The sequence below is a fragment of the Petaurus breviceps genome, unplaced genomic scaffold (assembly GCF_028583685.1).
Source record: "Petaurus breviceps papuanus isolate PSGF00001 unplaced genomic scaffold, PetGlider_PUasm1.0 179, whole genome shotgun sequence".
NCBI classification, from domain to species: Eukaryota; Metazoa; Chordata; class Mammalia; order Diprotodontia; family Petauridae; genus Petaurus; species Petaurus breviceps.
In genome coordinates, this window is record NW_027185779.1 from 5,457,994 (window position 1) to 5,475,539 (window position 17,546).

General features: G+C 38.6%; 2 protein-coding genes and 1 long non-coding RNA gene across 9 annotated transcripts in view; 2 read left to right on the plus strand and 1 right to left on the minus strand.

The window, feature by feature from the left end:
* Positions 1 to 5,480: 5,480 nt before the first annotated feature.
* LOC138160122 (uncharacterized) overlaps positions 5,481 to 17,546 on the plus strand; it is a 380,488-nt gene continuing 368,422 nt past the window's right edge. Inside the window, exon 1 of the long non-coding RNA XR_011168079.1 lies at positions 5,481 to 5,853. This is a non-coding gene — a long non-coding RNA (uncharacterized lncRNA). The remainder of the gene's footprint in view (positions 5,854 to 17,546) is intronic.
* RBM12B (RNA binding motif protein 12B) lies at positions 6,233 to 13,870 on the plus strand. Of its 6 annotated transcripts, none has more exons than XM_069086643.1 (3): positions 6,233 to 6,328; positions 10,217 to 10,272; positions 10,927 to 13,870. In XM_069086643.1, exon 3 carries the CDS (start codon positions 10,955 to 10,957, stop codon positions 13,190 to 13,192), a length of 2,238 nt encoding a protein of 745 aa, XP_068942744.1. In that variant the 5' UTR covers positions 6,233 to 6,328; positions 10,217 to 10,272; positions 10,927 to 10,954; the 3' UTR covers positions 13,193 to 13,870. The 6 variants fall into 6 exon arrangements, with proteins under 6 accessions (XP_068942744.1, XP_068942743.1, XP_068942748.1 ...); XM_069086642.1 differs by lacking the exon at positions 6,233 to 6,328 and adding an exon at positions 6,354 to 6,529; XM_069086647.1 differs by lacking the exon at positions 6,233 to 6,328 and adding an exon at positions 6,559 to 6,582.
* CIBAR1 (CBY1 interacting BAR domain containing 1) overlaps positions 15,912 to 17,546 on the minus strand; it is a 46,255-nt gene continuing 44,620 nt past the window's right edge. For both annotated transcript variants that reach the window (XM_069086650.1, XM_069086649.1), the window contains one exon: positions 15,912 to 17,090. In XM_069086650.1, coding sequence (XP_068942751.1) covers positions 17,001 to 17,090 — 90 coding nt within the window. In that variant the 3' untranslated portion in view covers positions 15,912 to 17,000. The remainder of the gene's footprint in view (positions 17,091 to 17,546) is intronic.

Genomic DNA, 17,546 nt, shown 5'->3' on the forward strand with positions numbered 1-17,546 from the left:
TCAGGAAGACTTATCTTTTCAAAAAAATTAATTTATATATTTTTCATTTTCAACATTCACTTCTATAAGATTTTGAGTTCTAAATTTTCCCTCCTTCCCTCCCCTCTCCCTTCCCCAAGATAGCATACAGTCTGATATAGACTATGCATGCACAAACTAAACACATTTCAACATTAGTCATGTTGAAAGAATTAGAACCAAATTAAAAAACCACGAGAAGGAAGAAACAAAAAAAAGTGAAAATAGTATGCTTCAATCTGCAATCTTCATGGGCTTTTATAAGTAATATTCTACAGTAGACCCACATTTTCAAAATCACAAAATTGAATTAAAGGTGCAGAAAATCTAAGCTCCCCTAGGTTTATTTCTTCTTGATCATAAGGAAGAATTTGATTTGATTAATCAAAGTACAGCCTTAAAGATTTTTCTCTAATAAGTCTGTGGTACATTTGCTAAAATCATACAAAATTTCTTGGTAGTTGTAACTAAAAGTATAATTTTGCTTGATGATCTTACAGTTATCAGTATCAAAGACAGCATAAAACAGAGAGATATATATTCACCAAAGGCGTTCACCACTGTCCTGGAGTATGTCATAAGAGTGTCCTTTTTGGAAGAGACATTTCCTATAGATGATGAGATCCTCCAGAAGTTCCTGTTTGTAGAAGAGGTGTTCATTACAATCAAATTTTGAAATGCTGCAGAACCTCCTAAATGAAATGGCAATCAATGAAAATCTTTGGCTAACAATCCATGGAGAAGAAATAAAATCAATGAAGAATGTCTATTGTCCAAACTGTAGTACAAAGTTGGCTGTCCATTGTATTATTTCTTTGGTATCAATATCTTGGACAAACACAGCAGACAATGAGTTGTTATCATTCAGTTGTTTCAGTCATGTCTAACTTCTCATGACCCCATTTGGGTTTTTGTTTTTTGGTAAAAAGACTGAAGTGGTTTATCATTTCTTTCTCCAGCTCATTTTATAGATGAGGAACAGAGACAAATAGGGTTATGTGACTTGCCCAGGGTCACACATAGTAAGTGTCTGAGGCTAGATTTGAACTCATGAAGATGATTCTTTCTGACTTCAGGTCTGGCACTGTATCTGGTGTGACATCTAGCTGCTGTATTGCATTGAGGCAATTGTGCAGTGCTTTGAACAATTCCAAGGTGATACCTGAAACAAAAACCCATCTTTTTTCTTGATATTTTATTTTTTTCTTAATTGCATGTAAAAATAATTTTTACTGTTCATTTAAAAAAAATTTTGAGTTCCAAATTCTTTCCCTCCCTTCTTTCCCCCTTGAGATAGTAAGCAATTTGATATAGCTTACACATGTGCAATCATACAAAACATATTTCCACATTAGTCATGTTGTGAAAGAAAACACAAAAAAAAATAGTAAAAAAATAGTATGTTTGAATTTGTATTCAGACAGTTTTTCCTCTGGAGGTGAATAGTATTTTTCATCATGAGTCCTTTGGACATACAAAGAAAAGGGAAAATTGGAAGAATTGGAAATCAAAGGGATGCTCATCAACTGGGGAATGGTTAAACAAGGTATGGTATATGATTGTAATGGAATATTGTTGTGCTATAAGAAAAGACAAGCAGGATGATTTCAGAAAAACCTGGAAAGACTTACATGAATTGATGTATAGAGAAGTGAATAGAACCTGAGAATGTTGTATATAGGAACAGCAATATTGTTCCATGAAGAACTTGTGAATGATTTAGCTATTCTTAGTAATACAATGATTCAAGACAAACCTAAAGGACTAATGGTGAAGCATACTGCCTCCAGAGAAAGAACTGATATTGCTTGGATGCAGATGGAAGCATGCTATTTTTCACTTTCTTTCATTCTTTTTCTTTTATTTGAGTCTTCTTGTACAAAATGACTAATAAGGAAATGCTGCACATGTATAACCTATATGTAATTGCTTACTGTCTCAGGTAGAGAGGAGGGGAGGGAAGGAGAGACGGATAGAATTTGGAACTCAATACTTTTTAAAAAGTTAAAAAATTGTTTCAACTGCGTCATGTCATTTCTCTGATGCCACGGTCCCCTTCTAAAATGAAGGATAAACACAAGATTGTTAAGGACATTTACTATTTATCTTGTATTGTGCACTTAAATCTAATCCACTGATCCACCACTCTATTTCTTAGCTAGTCCCAATTTGTTTTCATGATTTGTTGTTCAGTTGTTTCAGTCGTATCCGACCCCATTTTGGGGTTTTCTTGGCAAGGATACTGGAGTGATTTGCCATTTCCTTTTCCAGCTCAATTTACAAATAAGGAACTGAGGCCAGAATGGTTAAGAGACTTGCCCTGGGACACTCAATTACTAAGTGTCTGTGGTCAGATTTGGACTCAGGAAGATGAGTCTTCCTTATTCCAAGCCCAGTACTTATCTACTAATGCCACTTAGCTGCTCCTGTTTTGATGATTATTACTTTATAACACAGTTTGAGATCTGGTAAGGTTAGACCACCTTTCTTCACATTTTTTTCTTATTAATTACCTTGATTTTAAACCCAACTTTTTTTTTTAAAGCACCAATATTTTTCCAAGTGATTCTATATGGCTGAGAATTATGGAATTCTAATCTCCAGAGAATCAGAATTTCAGGGGACCAAGAGAAGGACCTGTAGTGAATGCAAATAGGTTTTACTATTCACAGAATGAATGAATAAATGAATGAATGAAAAAGAAACAACTAAGTATTTAGATGCCAAGCATTGTATTAAGCACTAGTAGTCTAAAAGTTATAGTGTGACTTCCCTACCCTTAAGGAATTTACATTCTAATAAAGGAAGACTGGCATATAAAATCAATCAATATTAATTGAGTACATATTGTATCTGGAGCTGGAGATAGAAAGAAAGGCAATGAGCTTACAATCTAATGTGGGAAACAATGTATGAACAAATATATACAAAGCAAGTTGTTCATTTGTTTCAGTAGTGTTGGACTCTTTGTGATCCCATTTGTGGTTTTCTTGGCAAAGATGCCATTCCCTTCTTCATCTCATTTTACAGATGAGGAATGGAGAGCAAACAGGGTTAAGTGACTTGCCCAAGGGTCACCCTAGTAAGTGTTTGAGGTCAGATTTGAACTGAGGAAGATGAGTCTTTCTGACTCCAGGCCAGCAGTCTATCTGGTAGGTCACCCAGCTGCAAAGCAAGCTGTATATAGGATTTATAATTAAGGGACAGAAACTTGAAGAGGAGTTGAGGAAGGCTTCTTATAAGTAATGGAATTTTAGTTGGGACTTAAAGGAAGCCAGGGAAATCAGTAAGTGGCATTGAGGAGGGAGAGGATTCCAGGTCAGAAGGAAAGCCAGAAAAATGCCTGAAGAGAGAGATGGAGAATTTTGTTTATGGAAAAGCAAGGAGGTCAATATCACTGGATTGGAGTATATAGTGGGGTAGTAATATGTAAGAAGAAGGTTACAAAAGGCTTTGAATGCCAAATAGAGCATTTTCTATTTGATTCTAGAGGCCACAAGAAGCCTCTGCAATTGTTGTGCAGAGTATAAGATGGTCAGACTTGAGCTTTTGCAATGATCCAGGCATGCAGTGATAAAGGCCTGTACCACATTGGTGGCAGGATTAGAGGAGAGAAGGGAGAGGATTTGAGAGATGTTGCGAATTGAAATTGATAGTCTAGGTGAAGAAGTATTGGCTCTGGGAGCCCCCTTGACCTCTCCTTGAGTCCTAGTGGTACAGGCTCTGGGAACCCCTCTTGAACTCTGATTAAATCATCTCATTTGATAAGGCATTTGCATGAGGCCATAAGCCTTACATTGTGGCTGAGCCCAAGCCTCTTTTACTAGACTTCCCACCCTCTGTTACTAGACTTCCACCATTTACTTCCCACCCTTGAGCCTATCAAAATATTAATCCACCCTTTAACTGGCCTAGCCCCCACCATAGTCTGTAGTCTCCAGGTGACTTCCCACCCTTAGTCTCTCATTGACCTCATTAACTCCTCCAGAAGATCCTCCCCACACTCCTCCCCTAGATTCCTCCCACAACCTTCTGCATATAAGACCCCATCCTGTCTTCATGTTTGTGAGAGCACCATGGAATAGTGAGAGCGCCATGGAATGACTTAGCACAGGCTTACTCTGTGTCTAATACAAGCGAACTTTTAATAAATTTTACTTTTCTTTGGCTGAGAGAAGACTTGAGTCGAATTCATTTGGCAGGATCTGGTGTGTTGGTATTTTGGGGTCTCCAGAGCAACCCTAACCCTCTTTATGGGTAACCTCTTCATAGGCAAAAGATTGAACATGGGGAAGTGAGAGATAGCAGGGTTATAAACCTGAGGGACTAAGAGGATTGTGTTACACTCTACAGAAATGGGGAAAGTAGGAAGTGGGGAGGATTTAGGGGGAAAAATTATTGTTCTTCATTTTCATGGGTGAATTTAAGTGATGCAAAGCTGCACAAAGCCATCAGCCTCACTCTCTCTTCCTGAGTCATCTAAGTCCAGAACAGGCAGGACAAAAGTCAAGATGACTGCCCACAGTCAGGATGAAGTGAATGACCTTGGCATCTTTGATGCCTGATCAAGTTCTAAGTGTTCCATAGCACCTTCTTCAGCAGTCTTCAAGGCAGTTGAAATAAATTGTTCTCATCTGACCATTCCAACAGGGGAAGTTTTCACATGCTTAGGGTTGGCATCCCCTTAGCCTGCTGGTGGGTTTGAGGTCTGTTGGTTACCCTCAACCTGGTTTAGTCCTTCTGCTGAGAGAGTTTTACTAGAGTGTGGCTGTTGCTCATGCATGGAGCCACAGGCAAGAGTTAGGTGTATCAGGAAGATACCAAAACTGCATAAGCAGTCCTGAAGCAAGTCCTCACACCAGAGGTGCTAGACCTCCTTGAACATCCCATACAAGGGGGGGGGGAGGTGGTGGAAATAATGCTGAGTTTAAGATCTCCATTGGACATCCAGTTTGAGATATTTGAAAGGCAGTTACAAAGGAGATACAAGATCAGAGGTCACCAGAGAGGTTGGGGCTGGATAGGTAGGTGTCTGAGTCTTAATTTGTATAGAATACAAGGAACCTAATGAGATCACCAAGTGACTTAATATAGAAGGTGGAATGGTTGGAGGTTGTGGTCTAGATAAAAATCCAGCAAAGTATCCTTATTAAGATTGGGTGGCTCAGGAACTAGAGTGTGTGGGGAATTCATAGGGACAGTGAGTTGATCAGTAAAACAGTCAAATGACATAACTTTCCAGGAATAATGGTGTTATACCCGTGTTTCCCCGATAATAAGACCTATCCCGAAAATAAGCCCTCCCTTACTGTGTAAGATTCCTCTAAAATAAGCCCTCCCCCGAAAATAAGCCCTATTGAGATTGCTACTGTAGTGAAGGTGACCCCCTGCGCTACATGCTACATTACGGTACCCTCTGTATGCACCATCCCCCCCCCCCCTTAACATCCTGGAGATCAGTAAGGGATGGGTGCTTTCTTTCAATGATGGGTTTTTTGGAAAGATCTTCAATGTCTAACCTCCACCCTCTCCAATCAGAGGGAGGGAGAGCATCGGGGGCAGAGGTTGAGGAGGTGTGAGTTAGACTTGAATTCCTCTCGCAAAATGAGCAGTTTCTGGAGACAAGGAGTGCAGCAGCCTGGTGAGAATGGGTGAAACATCTGCTTGACTCCCACAATCCCCTTAAACAGAGGAATTGGGAGGAGCTCTCAAATGTCCGACCTGCCCTCCTTCCGAGAGGACTAAGGGGCCAGGATACCGGGGCAAAGTGAATTGCGGAGTTGAATAATTGTCTTGCAGAATTATCTGTTTCTGGAGACAAGGATGAGCCGCCAGGTGGGAAACGGAGGAAGGAGTAATAAGCAGAGAGTACCGAGGGGGTGTGAGTTGCAAAGCAGACGCTGTCCAGGACTTCACCATTTCTCTCTCCTGCCTCCTCCCCCACCCCGGTTTTTATGTGTTCCCCCATTAGACTGTAAGTACCTTCATGGCACTGCCATAGGCTTTCTTTGTATCCCCAGTGTTTAGCGCAGTGCCTGGCACGGGGTAGGCGCTCTATAAATGTTTATGATTAACTGGCTTCTATGCTTTCACTCTTTCTCCTCTCAAACTTCCGGGAGACCAAAATGTAGCGCGTGCGCAGGAGTCACGAAGTAGAGGAAAGGGGCAGATTTCCTCAAGGAAAAAAAAGACTTTAGCGAGTTCGGCAACCGATTGCGCATGCGCACCAGGTTGCCCGGCAGAGAGGGGCGGGAGGAAGGGGAGAGCGCGAGCTCCGAGAAGAGAAGGCGCATGAGCGGACCAACTGCAAGTCAGTTTGTCTAGAGACCCCAGGGGGGAGGGGTAGGAATCGCCGCCATTTTGTTGTAGGCTTGCTTTGAGTTGGAGCTTTTTTTTTTTTTAGCCCCCCCCTCCCCCTTAAAAAAAATTTTTTTCCCCCCCTCGGGAAGCGGTTGTGGAGCCGAAGGAGACCTCCCAGGCGCGGCTGGGGGCTTGAGACTCAGGAGCCGCGGTGTGTGTTTATAACCGGGTTGTGGAAGAACTACGCTGCAGGCTCCAGGAATGGTGGGAGGGGTCCGGGCAAGTGGGGGGGGGGTAGAGGGACGGGGGGAGGAAGCGGGCCGAGGCCGAGGCCGAGGCCGAGGCGGGGCTCGCCCGCGCCGGAGGAGAAAGCAGCGGAAACGGCGGCGGCGGAGGCGGTAGCGGCGGCCGCGCAGGGAAGTAACCGCCGCCACTGCTGTGGGTAGCGCCCCCGACACGAGCGCTGTGCCGTGGCTCCCGCGGCGTGGTCCTCCCGATCGCGGGCAGCCGCTGCCCGTCTCCCTCTCTCCATCTCTCCCTTTCCTAACCCCCTCTCCGTGTTAACCCCCTCCTCTGTGTTCGGGGGCCGGGGCTCCGGCCCTCTGGCGTAGTAGCGGTCGGGGGAGGCCCAGGCCCGCCTCGATTTCGGGGAGGGAGGCGGCGGCGGCCGCGCGCCTCCCCTCGGCTCCCCGGAGTTAGGTAGGATGGCGGTAGCGGGCGACCTTGGCCGAACCGCTGGGTAGGGGTGCTAGCCTCCCCGGGGGGAGTGAGTGACTGAGTGCCCTCGGGCCCGGCCGGGGAGACGGACGGAGGAGTCTGCGAGGTCAGGCTTACTTGGCCCTGGGGGCTGGCCCTGGGCCTGGGGGACGGCGTCGGATCCCATCTGGCGACCTTGGCCTGGCGGGAACGAAGGAGCCGCTTGACTCTCTTGGGAATGTGGACGGACTCTAACGGCATTTGGCTCTAGAACTCGTGGTAATGGAGGCCCCTGGAGGATCCCCCCCTTTGAGGAGGATGGAGGATGTTGAGGGGAATCCCGTGCACCCCGTGGAACCATCGTCTCCATTATTTTCTTGTGTCTATCGGAGACTAAGGCTCTGGGCAGTCAGTGGCTTTGGCGCTCTATTGAGGGAATCGTTCCCCAAGACACCCAGATAGGCAGTCCACCGATCCTAGAAACTAATTGAGAATGGCAGAGGAAGAGAGACCCGTAGAGTTGTTGGGAGTTTCTGAAGAGTTGTGGGATCAATCACATTTGATCCAAGAGCCCGAGAGGAAAATCACGGTTTTAGTCGTCATGTCTGGAAATCAACCTGTGGTGTTCTAGTTAAAGGAATGTAGATCGGAGCTGTTGCCAGAACTGAAGGGTGGTTTGTGCGTGTGTTTTTTGGCTCAAATTAGAGGAAGACTTTAATTTGTGAATTTTGTAGGAAAGATTGGTGAAAACATTTCTGCATTTAGTGGTTGTGTAATCTTGGATGTCTTTGTTGTCATTGAGTTCATTTTTAAATGAACTTTTTTGTCACCTGCCTCCCCACTTCAAGATTTCATTTAGCTCTGAAGGTTTTTGTTGTAGTTGACCAGTCTGTGTGTAACTCTACAAAAGGCAAACTTAAATTTCTCTACTTGGTTTTCAGAGTGCAACTGGATGTCTTGTGTTACTGTTACTTTGTCTAACCTTTTTTTTTTTTTTGTATGAGGGTAGACATAAACACTAGGTGGTTTGACATACTTTTGAAAGTTTGTCTTTGGATGTGCTTGGTTAAGTCTGTCAAACAGGTTTCACTGTACAGTGAAAAACTTGCCCTTTTCCCACTATCTCAAGACCAAAATGTTTTCATGAAATGTATTGGAATGTTTGTAGCTATGGTACTTGTTAGACTACTGTCTTGCCACCACCTTAAAAAAGAAACTCTGGTACAATTCTGAAGTGGAATCATTAAATGTTTACTAAAACTACTTCGTTAAAATGACGTAGTGTTTTTAATGTCAGTTTTAAACCTGACATTTTTGTCCCTTCTTACCATATCCCTCACAATGCTTCAGCTTTTAGTTTTCTTTAATATCTGCAAGAAATATAAATTGCTGCAAGAAACTAATTGATTTTACTATATAATAGGCACATTTTTACCTTACTTGACCACATGTTCTATAGTTAATTATTGTTTTCATCTGTTTTAATCATATAAAAAAAGTTTTCTGGACATTGCAGAGTAGGGAATTCTGTAGTTATGCATAGACCCAGTACCAAAGAAGCTTGCTTAGAATATTTATAACTACTTTGAGTGTTCTGGATACTGCTTTTATAAAAAGAAAAGATTAGGAGTATTCCTGGCAGTTTTTTCGTGGTGGCTAGTCTAGTTACAGTAAACTTCATAATTTGAAATTAATCCTAATTCAAGACAAAGACTGAAATAAATATTTCTGTCATGAAAATAAAAAGGTGTGAGGGTGTGTTTAATCTCCTTAAGTCAAACAGTTTTCAAGTTTCAGTTTTTTAAAATACAAGTTAATTACAAAGCCTGTTTATCAAATAAGGCTTGGTAAGACATCTAATTGGACATACTTTTAGTACTGGTTGGCTTGCAAAGTAGTAAAACCACTCTTCTAAAAATATTCCATAATTTGAATCTTTTGACTAATTAACTTAACTGCCCTGTCTTTAAAACCCCTTCATTGAGAGTTAGTTTGGTGTAGTATACAGTGTCCTGGCCTTGGGAAAGGGGGCCTGATTTCAGTTCTGACCCTGGCACTTATTTGTGTGACCATGGGAAAGTCACTTCAACCTGCTTGAGTTTTTCTAGTAATATTCCATCTCTGTCTATGATGGGAATAAGAATACTTGTAACAACCTATCTTACAGAATTATTGTGAGGAATATTCTATGTAAAGTTGAAGTGTTATGTAAATGTAAAATATTCCAAATTAATCTGATGTTATTGTATTTCACGTGATTTTTTCTATAGTTTATTTAGAACTTCTGTAAACAAGTGCATTTGGTTATTTTGAAATAAGATTATATTGTACAGATGCTTGCTGCTTTGTCTGATTGACTTGGTGGGTAACTGGTATGTAGTGGTTTTTTAGTTAATCACATTTTTCTTTGTAACAGTATCTGTAGGAGTTGTAGTCTATATTGTGTTCCTGTTCAGTAAAAGCTCATTTGATTTTAGTGGTGTGGAAATTGTTTCAAGGTTTTAATGAAGACTAGTTTTTCTTTTAAAGGAAATAATAGTACATGAAAGCTTGGTTCTGGGCCGAAAGTTAGGCACAGTGTCTGCAAGTGTCTCAGGTGGTGACACTTGGTTGGATTGGATTTGTGGTTTACATATGACCTAAGGATTTCAGGTGTTGTCTTTTATGGTTTTCTTTCTTAGTACTTTGAATGGTTGGGTTGTGTTATTTTGTTTTGTTTTCAAAAAAGAGGAAGGAAGAAGAATTTGAACATTAGTATAATCATATCATGAGCTGGATTTTTGTTCCTTTCGTGGATGGAAGTAATTTTGGAGGGTTTTTCCTCTGAACAGTCTTGGAGCTCTTGAGTTTCAGCTATTCATTGTGGAACAGTTGATCAATTAATTTCAAACATGATTTCACCATTTGCTGACCTCAATTTTCATTTTATATTTTCTTTTCTACTTCTAAAATGGAATCAATCAGATAACTTAAAAAATATTTAAGCAAAGGCACAGTATGTGGCTTTTTGCTGAAGGAGACCTGATTTGCCCTTGGAACAAAGAAGACTATTTCATAAAAATGTGCCCATAATTGTGGTTCCCTACAGTGCTTCACTGTTGTATTACAGCCACTGAAATGGACATTCTACAATAATCTGGCATTGTTTAAGACAAAATACAGATGGAGCAGGCATTAATTATGTTTCATTTTCTTTCCACAGTTAAGTTGGTTTTACAGAATTATCAGGTCTTCGAGAAAAAAAAAATAAACAAACAGGTAAGCTGTCTAGAGCGTAATGCTTTTCACTGAGCCTTGTCAAAGATCATGGCTTTTCTCATAGAACTCTACCCGGAAAAATAGAATTGTACACCTGGGTACTCATGGCTTCTGCTCTTTATGTCTGATCTACAGTGCGTCATTGCTAGGTAGTTTTACATTGGTGAGCAGAAATCATCCACTGATAGAACTTGTCTGAGAACAAAATTCATCACGGTTGGTGAATTATTTTAATTCTAAAGTTTTTATTTTTGTCTTTTAATATTCTATCAGTTAAGACTTTTCAGTGTAAGAGAGATTTCTAAGTCAAACTACTAAGAAGTTTGGTCTTGGTATGAAGCTGCGATTGGCAGACTGAAGCCATGCCATGGAAGATTTGATTTTTTCTTTTTTTCTTTTTTTGGCATTTGGATTGTGCAGGCAGGTGCTATGGGATGTTTCTGTGAGGAAGAAGTTGTTTTTACTTTTTTTTAGTTGGGATGAAGTTCTTCCCATGATTTCTTAAGAATAAGATAGGATCAATGTTTTGTGAACTTGAGTCTCGCTTTCATTCATAAATCTTGAATGAGACAGAAACTAGTAATTAAAGGTTTAGTTTGTGCTAAGATATTATAAAAGTAAGACTTGCTATTATGTGTACCTTTTTGTCTGCAGGTCATTATTGCTGTGGTTTGAGCTCAGCATGGCTGTAGTCATCCGTTTACAGGGGCTTCCTGTTATTGCGGGGCCTGTGGATATTCGTCACTTCTTCTCGGGATTGAATATTCCTGATGGAGGAGTGCATATAATTGGAGGAGAAATTGGGGAGGCTTTTATTATTTTTGCAACAGATGAAGATGCACGTCGTGCCATGAGTCGGTCAGGAGGGTTTATCAAGGACTCCCCTGTAGAGCTTTTTCTTAGCAGCAAGACAGAAATGCAGAATACCATAGAAATGAAACGAAAAAGATTTGATCGTGGAGGAAGAGAACTGATATCAGGCTCCAAAAGACCGGGATCTAGTAGTTCTGGTGCATCAGGGGTTGGCAGCCTATCTAATTTAGTTGAGGCTATTAAGAAAGGAATAAATAAACCTGGCTATGATCCTTCGGATGATCCAGAGGCTGGTTTTCATACCAATGGTACAAGACATGGTATTACAGGGCCAAGAAAAGAAACACGTACATTCAAATCAGATAACCGTTACTTATTTTTACGTGGTTTACCATACTCAGCAACTGAAGATGAAGTACGTGCTTTCTTTCCTGGATTATGTGTGGATGGAGTCATTTTACTAAAACATCCAACTGGCAGAAATAATGGTGATTGCTTGGTAAAATTTGCTACATCTCATGATGCTTTAGGAGGGCTTCAACGCCATAGACATTACATGGGCTCAAGATTTGTTGAAGTTAGTCCAGCTTCAGAGCAACAGTGGATTGACTATGGCGGTAGTGTAGATATAAAGGATGAAGTTCATTTCAGAAGTGAAGAGCGTTCTCCACAAAGAGGAATAAATGATACACATTCAAAAAAACGATCACGATCAAAATCTCCAAGAAGAGTGAAAAGACGCTCTCGTTCCCCTCACAAATACGGATTTTATGTTCACTTAAAAAATCTGTCACTAAGTGTTGAGAAGAGAGATATAAAAAATTTCTTTAGAGATACTGATCTGGCCAGTGATCAGATTAAATTTTTGTATAAGGATCAGAAAAGAACAGGATCTGCCTTTGTGATGTTCAAGACATTGAGAGACTATCATTCTGCTCTTGCCTTGCACAAATTTATATTATTTCATCGTCAAGTTCTTATTGATCCTATATCCAAAAAAACAATGCTGAAATTCATTGAATGCTATGAAAAGAAAAGATCAGGGTCAGTGGGGAGAGAACGACCTGGGCATATTCCAGAAAAGAACTATCGGGAAGGACATTCTGGCCCAAAGTTGTGCATATATATAAGAAATTTTCCATTTGATGTCACTAAAATTGAGGTGCAAAAATTCTTTGCTGGGTTTTCTATTGATGAGGATGATGTTTACTTGCTTTATGATGACAAAGGAGTTGGTCTGGGAGAGGCATTAGTGAAATTTAAATCAGAAGAACAGGCAATGAAAGCTGAAAGTTTAAACCGGCGAAGGTTCTTGGGAACAGAGGTACTATTAAGACTTATATCTGAGGAACAAATGCAGGAGTTTGGTGTGAATATTTCATCTATCCCAGGGGAGAAAATGCAAGATCATTCACAGACACGAGATAGAGATGAACATTCCCATTCAGTTGATACACAAGGACCATCTGTGCATTCATTTGGTCCTCCTGGAAAATTCCGGCATCCCCCAGAGGATTTTCGTCAACAACCTGACAATTTCCGGCATCCTCCAGATGATTTCCGGCATCCTCCAGACAGACACCCTCCAGATGATTTCCGGCACCCTCCAGACAGACACCCTCCAGATGATTTCCGGCACCCTCCAGACAGACACCCTCCAGATGATTTCAGGCAGCCGGATAATTTTAGACCACCACCTGATGATTTCATGTGCCCACCTGATGATTTCAGAGGTCCTCGTCCTTTCATGAATTTTGGCCCCCCTGAAAGTGAACCTTTTGGCAGGTTTGATTTTGGAAACAATAACATGGGAGGCTTTCCAGAGGGAAGATTTATGTCTGATCCAAATTTCAATTGTGGCTCAGGTAGAGTAACTCCCATTAAAATAATGAATCTTCCATTTAAAGCAAATGTCAATGAAATCTTGGACTTTTTCCATGGTTATGGAGTAATACCAGAATCAGTTTCAATACAGTATAATGAACAAGGATTACCATTAGGGGAGGCCATTGTTGCAATGGTAAACTATGATGAGGCTATGGCTGCTATTAATGACCTGAATGACAGACCAGTTGGCCCACGTAAAGTTAAACTAATTTTGCTCTAGAGGCTACTTCTAAATTGAACCCCCATTTCCCCCCCCCACAGTATTGGTGCAGCAAAATGCATTTGTATAAAAAAGTGTTTATTTTTAATTACCAAAATCTCCCACACCTTTAATTTTGACAATTTCTGTGAACAGAGCAAGTTGTAAATAGTGGAATGTTTAGATCTTTTTTTTTCATAAGTTTTTGTGTGTGTGTGTGTGTGTGCAAATTGCCATCTAACTTTTTTAAATTTTCAACTTCATTATGCTTTTATTCTTTGACAGTGGAAGATAGCACTAATCCTTTAAAAGATTTATGTAAATTGTATAGTTTAACTTCAAAAATTGAAAAGTAAGAGTTGTAATGTATTTGGGAAAAGGGAAATTTTAATTCCTCCTTTCCATAATCCATAGTGTCTTTATACGAATGTTTAAGGAAATGTTACATGATTGTTCAGGTATGACATTTTCAGTGCTTACCTGACTGTACAAATTCCCTAACCACCTCCTGGGATAATGCTGTATTTAGTCCCATGTTAAATATTTCAAAATGGACAGAATGTAAACTTGAAAATTTCTTCTGTGAAAATCTTATTAGACTTGTTAAATTGTTTCATATGTTCACAGGGATTCTTAAAAGTTACCATGTTCATTGCTTTACAGAATTAAAAAAAATAAAGATACAGCTGAATGGACCAACTACTCAGTGTTTACTTGTGTTTGTATAAAAACGAAGGGGGAAAAACCCAGCTTGGTATTTTGGGCGATTTTTAATGAAAATGTTAAAACTGTAGGTAAGATCAGATATTACAGTATAACAATATTGTTCCTCAAAATAATATGATGAAATTTGTAAGATACTTTGATTAACTACAGGCATGAGTCTGGTGTATAAAAGTAATTAGGAACTCTGTGGGTCTTTTATAGATATGAAATTAATACCCAGAGAGGTAAAATAATTTGCATAAAATCATACAACTAGGAGAAATGGGTCAGGAATTCAGGCACCCTACTACAGCATACTGCTTCTTCTCAAAGACTCAAATTACCATAGGCAAACATGACTTACAAAATTAGATTTTATAAAAAAAGTATTTTGAATATCTTATTGCATACCTTTGAAAGTATTTCAAGTTTCTGTCACTTTGGGCATTGGATTAATTGATGCATTTCATTTCAGCAGATATAAAGTACTTTTTGGGAATTCTAGCATAGCAACAACATTATAGCTTGCAATTCTAAAAATACATATAAATTTAAGGTTGCTTTTACATCAGGCCTAGCAATTTCCAAAATACGAAGGTATCCCTTGACTTTAGTAAGCAAAGAAAATGTCAAGTAAATTTCTGTATCAGTATTTGGGCTGGTCACTCGTATAAAAAATTTACCCTGGTTTCCAACCAGCTAACAAAACTGCTCTTCTTTTAGACATTATTCTTGATGGTGCCTGCAGTGTACTTATACAGCTTGTTTCCTTATTTTAACACTTTTAAGGCTTTCCTAAAATGAATCTTTTTTAAGTGTGACAGATTTGAGTCACTTAACCTTTTCTAGGCCTCCTATTTCCTTTTCTGGATAATAAATTTCCTAAGATAATTTTTAACTCTGAAAGTCCTGTAATTGCAGTTTTCCTTTGATTTTATATATCAGGATTTTCCTTCCCACTATAATAAACAAGAAAGTAAATTCAGTTTAGCTTTTAGAGATACTCAGTTGTTTTCAAACTCAGCCTACCTATCTGGTAAAGTTTCCAAGAAGCTTAATCTACTGAAGTACTTAAAAAAAAAAAAGCCTTTTGAAAGGGACATATAGGTACACCAGTACACTAGGGAGTTAAGTCAGCTTAACTGTTTTCCCCCCAGCATTCTATTGCATATTACAATGGCATAAACCTGTGGCTGAAAATTTATAAAGCAGGTAGTCATCAGTAGACCTCAGTTAAATTCAAAGTGGGTGTTTCGTTAAATGTTTTTTTTTTTTAACTGAATGAGCAAAGGTCACATGGCACATTTATTCTTTAGTATCTAACAAATAGATCTTTTAAACTGTAATAATGAAGGCAATGTACTCTTTGAAGTGAATGTTAAGATTATTAGAAGTATTATTTACTAGGTTTTTTTATCACAAGTTTCATTGGCATTTGGTCTATAACACAAGGGTTTTGCAAACTTGCACCAATTGGGAAAAAACTAATTTGAAAAGATACTAATCAACTTTTTAATTTCAGTAGTTATGTAAATAATGCTAGGAAACTTATGTAACCATTATTCTTTTAGAAATGTTGAGAGCTGAAAAAAATACTCAGAACTAATTTTGAGGTAACCTGATTTATCAATTTCCAAGTGAACCAGAACAAACATAAGCTGATTAGAAAAATGGATCAATCAAATTGTCCACATTGGGAACTTCGAGGCAGTAGTTTTGAAATTAATGGAATAGCTTGATATAACCCCAGAAATGTTAAATAGGAAACCTGTTCCATAGGGTTCTAAAATTCAGATTTCTTGATTTTTTTGATGTTTATGAAGTAATTTTTTTAAATGGAAGGTCATGTGTGGCAGAGAGAAATAAGTCCACTGTTCAGATATGGAGAAAAGAAAGCAATGTTATTTAGTAGAGTCCTAATAGAAGAGAACTTCCCATATGTAACTGGCTAAGTCATAACTTTAGTACTACATAGCAGATTGTTTCAACTTTAAAACATCTTTACAGTGATTCATTAAAAATGATCATATACCAATTGTAATATTTCAGAAGCAGTACTTTTATTAAAAATCAAATCACAAAACCAACAGTTTCTGTAAAGTCTTTATTTTTATGTGATGTGAGAATAGTTGGTTTTCTAGCATCCCAAAGGAAATAAATTTCACAATTAGTAAAATACGCTTGTCTGAATCAATGAAATAATATGAAGCTTACAAATGTTTTCTCAGAAGGAAATTCTGGAAGTGAAAAAATGTCACAGACATACCAAAATCCTATGATTCAAATGTCTCCAACCTGATATTTCTGGGTACAAGAATCAGTAATAATAAGAATAAATTTTAGTAGTTAGAAATCCTAATTCGATTTCAGGCTTTCTTTACTTTTATTATTGGCTTGTGCTTCCCCCCCTGGGGAACAGTAGGTTCTCTAAAGTCAGGATCACATATTGTAATAATTGCTATTTGAAATTCACAAAGGCTGCCCCCATTTTTTCACCCTTTAACAATATCCCTTTCGTATTTAATGGAATATATAAAAACAACCAATTTTCCTTAGCCTTTCTAGTTCTTTTGCTTATTATGCTCTATTGACTATTAAGGTGTTAACTAGGTAGATCTGACTTGCAAATAAGTAAAACAACTGCATTTAAGTACTTCATGGAATGTTACTAATTTGTCAGAATGATTCTGAAGGAATTTTAACTGATACAATTTTTTTAAATGAAGACATGGAAACTTTTATACAAAATCGAGAGAAAGTGATATAATTCTTTTGGCAGTTGTCATTTTCCTCTGTGATATGACAGCATTTGAAAGATAGCTTTCCAAGATGATTATTTAAACAAATACAACCTTGGAGAAAAGAATGAAACTAGTGGTATATTTTAAATTTTATTTTAGCTATTTAATTTTGGAGCTACAGAAATTTCCTTTAATCACATTCCATTCTGAGGATTTGCTTTTTCAAACTTTAGGTTCTTTGAAATATTTGTTAATGATGTGTATATTTATATGTGTGCATTCATATGTTAGTTTCCTGTTTCCTAATTTTAAAATTTTAATAATTGACAATCTGAATTGAAGTTTTGATGATTTTGAGGGAAATTTAAAAAGCACATGTAAAGTTAATTTTCTTCCTCTGTAACTTCTAATTCATCATCATCATCATCATCTTCATCATCATCTTGTTCTTTTCTTCTCCGACTGGTGGGAATCTGTTGAAAGTGAAGTTTAACAGAAATCATTTATTTTTCATCTTAATACTGATTAATCTTTATTTTCAGGCTCCTTGAACAAAGGGGTGTATGTAGCTTTTATAAGTTGTCTACAATAAAGTCACGTTTTGTGATGAAAAGGACTATGATACTCAAACTATGAAGCATGAAAAAATAAGACGAAGTTATATGACAAAGGACTTTACAATGGCTTCTGGGGCAAAAGCCTTAGTTCTGCCTTGACCAGTAGAATACATAAACAATTTATAATGATACATTTTAAAAGGATGGTTTAATTTTTGTTTTGTTCTAATGAAATACTCTTGTAGAATCCAATACATTTCAAAATCAAAGAATTAAAGTTTTTAAGCTGTCAATTTAGCTTTTTTTAAAATCCCATAATTCATTACTGAAGACTTGAAAACACCATTTTCATGTGCCACCAGCAGCAGACAT

Coding starts and splice junctions, on each gene's coding strand:
- RBM12B (XM_069086643.1), top strand. CDS start 10,955: ATGGCTGTAGTCATCCGTTTACAGGGGCTTCCTGTTATTGCGGGGCCT.